Source organism: Pieris rapae, chromosome W (assembly GCF_905147795.1).
Source record: "Pieris rapae chromosome W, ilPieRapa1.1, whole genome shotgun sequence".
Taxonomy (NCBI): Eukaryota; Metazoa; Arthropoda; class Insecta; order Lepidoptera; family Pieridae; genus Pieris; species Pieris rapae.
In genome coordinates, this window is record NC_059533.1 from 1,393,578 (window position 1) to 1,405,365 (window position 11,788).

Sequence of the window (11,788 nt, forward strand, 5' to 3'; positions counted from 1 at the left end):
TTAACAAAACATTGATTCATTCACGGAAATTACCCGCCATATTTTCAAAATGTCACTTTCACTATACGTCGTACATAACTGTCACAATCATTATCTATCAGATTTATTGATATTTTAAATAAATAATTTTAGCATCTCGTAATTTAATTTAAATTCAAACGCTTATAAAATATGACGAAATATTGCATTGATCATGTTTCCTTCACTTTGAATCTTAAACAAGTTAAAATTAACTGTAGGTATTTCATCATTCGTCCAAAGAAAGCATAAAGTAATGCCGTAAATGATATTTGTATTTTAATCTATTGTTATGTTTAATGGTCGTGTATATCATCATTGGTTTCTTTCATCTATACTAATATTATAAAGAGGAAAGGTTTGATTTTTTGTTTGTTTGTATGAATTGAATAGGCTCCGAAACTACTTGGCAGATTTGAAAAATTCTTTCACTGTTGGAAAGCTACATCATTCCTGAGTGACATAGGCTATATTTCATTTTCAAAAAAAATAGGCATCCTTACTAAAATTATGATAACATTAACATTTGTTTATTATTTGATACAATTCTAACAGATGGCGCTGAGTTAAAGGTAGTAGTTTGGCAAGACGACGTTTGCCAGGTCAGCTAGTAGTTATATAATTTAAGATTTAAATTAGATGATTATAGGAAAGTATTTAGATAATCCTAGGAAATGATTCTTGAATTAAATTGTCATGATTCATGTTCACTTTTTACTTTTTGTTTTTTTATGTATCCTGTATCAGTTAAGTTTTTTTTTTCTTCTTATTGTTTATGTTATATGTATTTTTGCACTTCTTGCTTACCTTATGTTATTTAATACATTTTTTTCCTTTACTCACAGTGGTTGCCTGGAAGAAATCAGTTTTTTATATTGTAATGCAACGAAGTGTTAATAAATAAATAAAAATAAAATGATTCTCCGAAATTAAGCGGTGGTTAAACAGGCATGTCCTGGATAGGCGTGCGCTTCAATAGGCCACATCTCAGATCACATCATCAGATGGTATTGTCGTCAAACGTCTATCTGGTTCTGTGCATAAAAAAAAATTACGTTAATTCTACATACGCGATGTGCTTTTAATTTATTCAATCACAATCAATTACCAAACAGATGAGTTAGTTTAGTTTAGCTTAGTTTCTTCAAGTATCTTTTGCCATCACAATCTATCTGATGCTTCTTGCGGCCAGCCTCGAACCCCTAATGTTTGGAGGCACATAACAGATCCATTCCATCAACGCAGCCTCGGCCTACCGGGTTTTCTCTTGCCACCACAAATTACAATTATAGGAATTAATTTTTCCGTATAGATTATAGTCTATGATTCAGATTAAAAAACTAGTTTGCTCTATGAATACAATCGCTTGACCTAATTTACAATAACGTTAAGGACACGATAGAAGTTTACATAGAAAGGTTTTATTCATAGTTTTGATAGATCTTATGAAACTTTAGAAGATATTTGAAATACATATACATATACAAGAATGACTAATGAACGACTGGTGACTTTACCCTTGACTTTGGCCTCAAATTTCGATGTCTGTTTTCTTCATGATTTTTTTCTTAATAGACGACGTAATCCGCCTTCTGTATCTAGCATATACCTTCGATTGCATGTTCCTATGGTTAATTAGATGCTAACGTGTGTAAAATTTAAGTTATGGCAATGAAATAGATATTTTATATACATAGCAGAAACTGTAAATATTTTTTCAAGTTTATTTCACAAAGGTTGAATTTGTTACAACAAGATGTTCAAGCTGCCAAACATGCCAAATGATATAATAATGCCAAACATGGATTTCCAATATGACCCAAAAACGAAAACTACTGTCCATAACCAATTGAGTCAGAAGGAAAAGTCTATTTGAAATTAGTATACTACAATATACGCAAACAGCCCTACTGTTGAGGGAAAGTAGTGTATCAGATAGCATAACCGACCCTCAACCACCTAACCTACGCTCATGTATATATTTTTTTTCACAATTAAACGGTACGACAAATAAGCTTTATTTTAGCTTAGCTTCCTCGGCCCCGGGGGGTAAGTCGCCGGGGAGGTAGCTCTTTAATCATTTTAAAACCATTCAGGAAAGAACACCGTACAACCGGCCTTTCTGTATATACGCCTATTCTATGATTAACCTTTACTAAGCGAAACTTTTGTAATTAATAATAAAATATTTCCACGAATCTGCCATTAACATTATTGTAGAAGAATGTCTTTGAAATGATAAGGAAAGTATTTGCAAATAATTTTATTGTTAAGAAATTAAATATTTACATCCGAAGGTCTTGGGAAGAGATTCACACAGATATAAATCATGTTTCATAATAAATGTGTAATAAACAAATATTAAAGACAATATTCTCTAAGGATGTTCAATAAAAATAAAGACTCAGCAATAATCTTTTACTAAATGTAATAACATTTCTAACGAAATCACTTATCAGGTTTATACACTTTGTATATCTTTATAAAGCTAAAATTTTGTATAAGAATCTTTTTTTTTCAATCGTGTACCGCTGAGACTGCTGCCTCATCATCTACAAATGGAATCACTATCAATGGAGCTGTATCCGATGAATATGGAAGATGTTCATTAATTCCATGCCAACTTCTTAATTGGCAGCCAGCGCAACTGGATATTATATTGATGAAATAAAACAACTTTAGCAAGTTTGCCACGTTGTTGCTTGTGTTTTTCCTCACGCGTCTTTATTTGTGCATACAAAGTCCCAGTATTAGTAGCTGTATTCGATAATTATCACCCCTTGGGTATAGCAGATGAAACCGCCTCACCCCAGCAGTTGATGGAATCGCCTTAAATTTCTTGGAATTTGAGATGACGGCGTCGGAAGTCATGCACTGCTTTTTCGTTTTCGGGTCATAATAAAAACGATGTTTCGTTACAATTTCAAAAACTAAATTTAAGCTGAAAAAAATAGTTCTAGTTTCTGCTTTGTATATAAAATATCTATTCATTGCCATATTTATTTCACATTTCTAAGGACACGTTCCGACACTTGAAGACTTTAACAAACAAAAGAATATGTTTCAATATTATATCTAACGATTGGGCTATGACAAAATGAATCGCATTATTTAAAGAACAACCATACCAGGCATCAGGTCCCAGTTCCTTCAGGAAACCACTCTATCACGAGGAACAACATGGCCAGCCCCAATTATCATCACATATTACCTATCTATCGTAGTTAACATTAACTTTAATATTATAAGCTCATAGCAATATTATAGTCACGTTTGTTTTCAGGTACCACATCACAAACAGTTTGGGGAGTAATTCTGATATCTTTATCAATATGTGGATTCATTTATACACCTCAAGACTTAATGCTGCGGGAAAAACTAAATATGAGACCTGGTAAGTATTGAATTTTTAAGGGATCCATCGAATAAATAATAATAATAAGCCTTTATTTTTCCACATCCTATTTACATAAAGTAAATAAAATAGATATGAATACAATTTTAACTGACATGCGGCCCCTGTCCGGGAGAAGGCCTCCTAAATATAAAAATGCTAGAATATACAACTACAACATAGCTATCGATTTCCATGCTACCTAGACTTAACTTTACGATGTCGAATTTAGGTGTTGGTGTGCGCGCGCATCGTAAAAATTCACTCTCTTCATTTTTCTCCATCGCGCAAGAAGTATAACATTAAAAAACGCTTCTAGTTGCATACTTTGCAAGGCTGCATTTGCCGTGCGGTTCATTTGATGGTTACTCAGTTGTCTTGAATGAAAAATGATAACTGACATAGAGAAATAACAATAATATTCAATAGTTTACGATATAAACTTAAATAATAAGGCAAGAGTTTACCATTCATTCTTTATTTTTCAAGATAGTAGTACAATTAAATCGCTCAATAACGAAAATCCGCACAATCAGCCTACAAATGTCATTAATTTTTAAAATGTCATATAATAAGAACAGTAATGTTATAGTTGATTGAAATTCAAGTCTTGTTTTATTAAAATGTTTCTACGTAAAAATATGAATGTTTCCAAATTATGTTCAGTGTAGCATTTTTCTACAAATATACGCCAATTTTTCAGGCCTGCCATCATTTGACTGGTGGTCAGACCCACCTGATCAGGTGAGGATGAGAATGTACGTCTTCAACGTGACCAACCATGACAGGTTTCTCTCTGGCGCTGATGACAAAATTAATGTGGAGGAAATTGGACCAATTGTATATTTGTAAGTATAAAATAAAAAAAAGTTAATTATATTCATGGTACTTCATTGGTACTGTAAAAAATCTGTTTGATTAGTTTTTTAGAAAATATTGTTTGACTATAGAAGTCAAAAAGGGTTTAAACAACTAAAAATACATTAATAAAAAAAAGTTTAATAGCTCTATACAGTTCAAGGGAATCAAACAACAATAAAGTACTGATTTCGGAATCCGTATTTTGATGAACAAATTGCCAGCAGCGGAGTTGCGATTCCTCTGGCATTGAGAGTGTCCTCTGTCAATGGGCAGCGGTATCACTTAACATCAGCAAGCCTCTATAAAAAACTAATAATAAATGGGTGTTCGGAATAGAATCATATTTAGTTGATAAAATATATTGAGGGCCATGAGGGTGGTCCCAAAAATATTTTTAACTCGGCTGATCCGCGCATTCGCATTGTGAACGAGTCGTGGTTGAACATTCGTTGCGTACAGTTAGATGCAATTTTATAGTGTATTTTTGTGAATTCCTTGTCAATAGTTACGTCCTCCATTTAGACTATTATAGTGAGTGTTTTTGTGCGTATTCGTGAACTATTATTGTAAGGCAAGGTACAGCATCAGTCCTAACATTTCTTGTTCCCAAAACTAACAATCTATCCATCCTTACGGCTGACGTGTTTTTTTGTGCCTTTCGCCCTAATAAGAAGCAATGCCTTGAGGTATGTACTCAGGACTTATTTTAGTATAAGATTACGTATCGACGGCCACCGAACCGTTCTTTGTGATACATAATTTTTTGGTAGCAGAGCGTGGTTTCATTTTAGTTAATGATTTTTCGGTATATAAGTCCTGGGTTCATAACTTATTAATGCATATATCTTGTTATGTTTGTAGGGATTATAGTGTTTTGATAGTGTTATAAATCGTTTTTTGTAGCCGCTTATTATAATTTGCTTTTTATTTGATTTTTGTGCTATTGTTTGTACTTTTATACTTTTATATAATGGCGGTTTCGCACAAGGCACAAATAGCTGGTGTATTGCGGTGGCTAGGATCGGCCGTTTTAAATATTTCGCGAAAAGATCGCGTACAGGCCCTTCTATCAAGAAGTGACGCGTTAGAGGATAGGATGAAAGATTTATATAAATCGTATCAGGCATTGCTTGAATTGGGTTTGGAACCGGAGGTGATGGACAAGGTTTGTGCAGACATGGATCAGGCTGAGGATTTGGCTGATCAAATCAGGGAAGCCGTTGGTATTATTAAATTAAATTCGGCTACTCAGTCAAATAACCTTCAATCGAAGGATAGTTTTTCAAGTGGTATTATAGGTAGGTTACCCAAATTAGATTTGCCCCATTTTAGTGGCGACTTAAGCCGTAATGGGTGGCGTTTATACATTTATTTGATAGTTTAGTGCACTCAAGGGGTGATTTAACATCTGCGCAAAAGTTGGCATATTTGTTGGCTAGTCTCACCGGGGAGGCTAAAGGGTTAGTCCAACATTTAGCACTTGTGGACAACAATTATGATATAGCCAGAGATTTACTAATGAGGCGTTATCAAAATATACGTAGGCTAGCGGATAGCCACGTAGATGTCATTTTAAATTTACATAGTAATGTGCAGAGCCACAACTTAAGAATTCAAGTTTTAAATCCTTTATTAGTGGCAATTAATGGCTTAAGGGGTTTAAATTTGCCTGTAGATAGTTGGTCTTTTATTTTGTTGCATATTACATTACAAAAACTAAATTTAGATATGCGCACCCGATTTGAACAGGCGTATGGTGGAGATTCAACCACTCATCTTCCCACGTTTGATGAATTGATCTTGTTTTTAGAGGATGAGTGTCGCAGACAGGATAATGTTCCAGCGCCGTCCACGACGCCGGCCCCAATTTCTACTAGGCCGCGACAACAGCATATGCGCTTAATGCGACGCCCTGACCAGCGAGTTTATAACGTGGCAACTCAACATCCAGGCAAATGTTGTGTTTATTGTCGAGTCCCTGATCACACCGTAGTGTCATGTCAAAAGTTTTTAGCATTACGTTTTCAAGCACGGCGAAATATTGCCCGACAGCGGAAGTGGTGTTATGGTTGTTTAGGTAAGCACCTGGCATCACAATGCCAAGTGTCACGACCATGCAAACAATGTAATGGCAATCATCACATTATACTTTGTGGTAATATGAATGGTTCACCCCAATCAGCTGCACCGGCACGGGAGTTTGTTGAATATATGCAAAATACAGGTCATCAGTGGAATGGTGGTGTGAAGGTTAGACACTGTAGTTTTGGTCATGCTTCCAGGCACCGTACAGGATCAGGTTATTATGATTATCATCGGAGGCAGCCACCACCCTGCAGGGGCGGGGGAAACTTATGGTCTCATGACAGGACTCGTGTCACCTCTGATCAGCAACAACTTCCTAAGAGCAAAGATAATTATGACTCTTGTGCATCACCTGTTATTGAACAGCAACGTCGTGATTTTGTTAGGCCTTTGCCCTTTTCTGAGTGGCCTCGTTTAGGCCAGCGGGTCCCTGAACCAGAAGGATATTGACTAGGTCACGTCCCTACTAGAACTCCTACATCTCCTATTACTGTTTTGTTACCCACCGCACAGATTTGTGTTGGTTCTCCATCAGGTGAGCAGGTAACCACGCGTGCGATTTTGGATTCTGGAGCACAGGGAAGTTTGGTGTCAATGGATTTGGTGGATAGGTTACAGTTGCGTATTTTCCCTGCTAGCGGGAGTATATTTGGTGTAGGTGGCTCTAAGGTTGCTGGATTGCGGGGACAAGTTACACTTACTTTTTCTCCTGTTCAATGCTCTCAGCCACAGATTACAATTTCTGCCATAATTTTAGATAATGTTATGGGCAGACACCCACTTGTTAAATTACCATCGGAGATATTAGATTTTACACGTAGTCTAAACTTAGCGGATTGTACATTTCATATTCCAGGTCAAATCGATTTGCTACTCGGAGCAGAAGTTTTGGGAAGGCTGCGGCTAAGTAAAAGCACACTTTTACAACCAGCGGGTTTAGTAGCAGTCACAACTGATTTTGGTGATGTCATTATGGGTCCTGTGTTTCCAATAGAATCTCTTAGCGTTGAAGATGGTAACTTGTGTGTGGGACTCTCACTTGCTGAAGCCATTCAACGGTTTTGGGAAGTCGAAGAGCCTCCCACAGCGGCTCGTGAAAATCCGGAGCACCAAGAATGTGAATTGTTTTTTCAGAATAACACTGGTCGTCTCCGTTCGGGTAGGTTTGTCACGAGGTTACCTTTTTTACCATCCCGACCACCTTTGGGTCACTCCAGGTCTTTAGCTGAGAAAAGGTTAACATCCATGGAGAGACGAATGAAGAGAGATTCTACTTTTCGTGCTAAGTATATAGAGTTTATGGACGAGTACTTTAAGCTCGGACATATGTCAGTTTCTGATTATGATTGGCGCACACAGGAGCACTACTTCATTCCACATCATGCTGTGTTTAAAAGTGGTAAAATAAGAGTGGTTTTTGATGGCTCAGCGCCTACTTCCAATGGAGTTTCTTTAAATCAATGTTTGCATTCGGGCCCAAAGTTACATCGTGACATTGGTGATATTTTAACAAATTTTAGAAGACATCAGATTGTATTTGTTGCAGATATTAAAATGATGTTTAGGCAAACTGTAATTCATACTGATGACCGTTGCTATCAACTTATCTTGTGGCGTGAGAAGGAATCCGATCCAGTTACAGTATTTGAATTAAATACCAATACATACGGACTCAGATCAAGTCCTTATATTGCTATTCGTACATTGTTAGAATTGGCTGAGCGAGAACGTTTGCAATTTCCAAGAGCAGCTGATGTTTTGAATAGTGATGTTTTTGTTGATGACATTTGCACTGGAGCTGCAAATGAGAAAGAAGCCTTGATACTACGCGATGAGCTAATTGGGATTCTTAAGGCTGGTGGATATGAGTTAAGGAAATGGGTGTCTAACTCACAAGCTGTTCTTGCTGGTTTACCCGAGGATCATCAACAACATCCTTATATTTTTCAGAACGTGGACAACCCTGACGCTGTTGCAGTATTAGGTATTCAGTATCAACCGTTAGGTGATATATTTACCTTTCGAGTGCAAGACATAGATGTAATTAAATCTTGGACAAAGCGTGTAGTACTTTCAACTGTAGCCAGGATATACGATCCTAATGGATGGTTAGCTCCAGTTGTTTTTTGGGCAAAATGTTTTATACAAAAGCTTTGGTTACAAGGATTAACATGGGATGCCCCTTTAGTTGGTGAATTGTTAAGTGTTTGGGTTAGGTTTGTTGTGTTGTTGTTAGGTTTTTGAAATTCAATTGATTAAAATTGATAGGTCTTTATTGCCACCAGGGAAATGCATAGTGGATATTCATGGTTTTTGTGATGCATCGGAAAGTGGTTATGCTGCTGCAGTTTATATTCGTTCTGTCAATCAATCTGGTGTTGTAACGGTTAAACTAGTTATGGCAAAGAGTAAGGTTGCACCGGTAAGAACACGCTTAACAATTCCTAAATTAGAGTTATCAGGTGCTGTTCTATTGACACGTTTGATAAACCATGTTAAATCCATTTTTGGCCAAAAAATGAATATTCAGAAGTGTTTTGCTTGGACTGATAGTCAGATAGTTCTTGCATGGCTGCAAGCGTCAGTTCATGTTTTGGAAGTATTTGTGGCCAATAGGGTTTGTCAAATTCAGCAATCTGTCGTGACCTTGGATTGGAGGCATGTACCGGGAGAACTTAATCCGGCAGACTGTGCATCTCGAGGTTGTGAGGCTCCAGTAATATTAGACCATCCCTTATGGTGGGCTCCAGGTTGGCTGTACCAACCCGAAAATTGTTGGCCTCGCACTAAAACGGAACTTGTTGAGCCTCTTCCGGGTTTAAGAGTTATTTCTCTTGTCGTTCAGGAATCGATAGAAAACTTAGACCCGTTACTCGCAAGGTTTAGTTCATTAGACAAATTGATTGGAGTGACCGCCTGGATTAGGAGGTTTATTTATAATTCAAGGAATCCAACAATTAAGAATATGTCAAATGTATTATCACCAGATGAAAGAAATGAATCCTTATTATTCTGGGTTCGTTATATCCAAGCTAAGCATTTTGAAACAGTCTTTGCTACTCTAAAAGGACAAGGTAAATTAAAGGGATCTGTTGCTCGGCTGAATCCATTTATTGATGATAAGGGTTTGTTACGCGTGGGAGATTACGCCATTCAGAACTGCCTTATAATCATAAACATCCGCTTCTCCTTCCTAATCGAACTCCATTGGGAGATTTGATAATTACTGACAGACACGAAAAGAATGCACATGTTGGGTTAAATACACTTTTGGCTATTATTCATCAACAATTTTGGATTTTGTCAGCCAGGAGGGCTATTCGAAATGTTATTTTTAAGTGTATTCCTTGTTATCGACTTAAAGCATCCTTGACTCAACCACAAATGGGAGATTTGCCTCCAGATCGCATTACTGCTGCTAGACCCTTCTCTGGTGTAGGCACCGATTTTGCTGGGCCATTTTCCATCAAGGTTTCATCATTGCGAAACGCCAAGATCGTAAAAGGGTACCTCTGTGTCTTTGTCTGTCTTGTTACAAAATCCGTACACCTGGAGGTGGTATCATCACTTAGTACTGAAGCTTTTATCGCTTGTTTGTCTCGTTTTGTTAGTCGTCGAGGATTACCAAACTTGATTCGCTCCGACTGTGGGACAAATTTTAAGGGCAGTGAACGTTACCTCGGAGAAGTTTATAAGTTTTTGACTGAAAACCAACTGCCTATCGAAAGTTCACTTTCTCGTCGTGGAATTAAATGGAAATTTAGTCCGGCTGGATATCCATCTTGGGGTGGAATATTTGAGGCTGTAGTGAAGGTGGCCAAAACACATATACGACGAATTATAGGAGAATCAGTTCTTACATATGAAGAACTAGCCACAGTCTTTTGTAACATTGAATCTGTTTTGAACTCACGACCACTTTGTCCTATATCTTCGGACCCAAATGATCTAGAAGCTTTAACTCCTGGACATTTTTTGATTGGGGCTCCTCTCAATGCGTTACCTGAATATCCATTTGTGGACACACCAATAAATCGGCTCTCACGTTTCCAACTGCTACAACAATTATCTCAGAGTTTTTGGAAACGTTTTAATATAGAATATCTCCATTTATTGCAGCAACGAGTTCGTTGGATAGATAAAACAGATCCGCCTAAGGTTGGGGACTTGGTTCTTATCAAAGAACCAAATATGCCACCATTATCTTGGAGACGCGGTCGCATTATTAAACTATTCCCGGGTGCAGATGGTACCCCACGAGTCGCCGAGGTCCGCGTTGGGGAATCGGTTTTAAAAAGAGCCGTGGCCTGCTTGTCACGTCTTCCAGTGGCATAACCTTTGCTACCAGCCTCCGGTTTTAGACTCAGTCATGTTAAGCCTGACTGGGACGGGGGACTGTTCGGAATAGAATCATATTTAGTTGATAAAATAAATTGAGGGCCATGAGGGTGGTCCCAAAAATATTTTTAACTCGGCTGATCCGCGCATTCGCATTGTGAACGAGTCGTGGTTGAACATTCGTTGCGTACAGTTAGATGCAATTTTATAGTGTATTTTTGTGAATTCCTTGTCAATAGTTACGTCCTCCATTTAGACTATTATAGTGAGTGTTTTTGTGCGTATTCGTGAACTATTATTGTAAGGCAAGGTACAGCATCAGTCCTAACATTTCTTGTTCCCAAAACTAACAATCTATCCATCCTTACGGCTGACGTGTTTTTTTGTGCCTTTCGCCCTAATAAGAAGCAATGCCTTGAGGTATGTACTCAGGACTTATTTTAGTATAAGATTACGTATCGACGGCCACCGAACCGTTCTTTGTGATACAATGGGCCTTGAAAATACCTTTTAGTTGTATACGGAAATGCGATGATTGCTCATATGCATTACTGTGTGTTAGAAGACTAAACAAATGAAAAAAGCCGACTTTAGTATTTATTTATTTACGATTTACAATTTAAGAAAAGACATACTGAAAATATTTGTTTCAGAGAAAAATTACTGCATTATAATATAACTTTCAACGAAAACGGAACTATGACATACACAGCCAAGCGGTTTCTTATATATCTACCGGAGTAGAATACTATTAACCTCAATTCTACAATAATTGTTCCAAATTTGGCTGTAGGGAGAGCGGGGCTGGTTTTAACGGGGGTAAGAATTAACAGGCTTATTCCCACCAAACGTGAAGTGATAAAAAAATGAGGCTAGGTTTAGAATAACTATATACACAGCCGAACATTTCCTAAGTTGTCGCTTATCGATCGGCCGACAATAGTGATAGTTATGCGTAATCACCTCGAATTGACAGGTAAACCAACTTTTCGTACTTCGTAATAAATTGATTTAAGATTTATTTTTACGCTAAATTTAATCGAATTTAATCCTAAATGGAATTGTATTATATTGATTATAAGACTATTATAC

At 37.1% G+C, this 11,788-nt stretch overlaps 1 protein-coding gene across 2 annotated transcripts in view; it reads left to right on the plus strand.

Moving 5' to 3' along the window:
- LOC123690475 (protein croquemort-like) overlaps window positions 1–11,477 on the plus strand; it is a 32,186-nt gene extending 20,709 nt beyond the window's left edge. The window contains exons 3-5 of one of the 2 annotated variants that reach the window (XM_045633899.1): window positions 3,302–3,412; window positions 4,116–4,260; window positions 11,350–11,477. In XM_045633899.1, coding sequence (XP_045489855.1) covers window positions 3,302–3,412; window positions 4,116–4,260; window positions 11,350–11,440 — 347 coding nt within the window. In that variant the 3' untranslated portion in view covers window positions 11,441–11,477. The remainder of the gene's footprint in view (window positions 1–3,301; window positions 3,413–4,115; window positions 4,261–11,349) is intronic. The other variant, XM_045633898.1, reaches the window with a different exon arrangement.
- The last annotated feature ends 311 nt before the right edge of the window (window positions 11,478–11,788 follow it).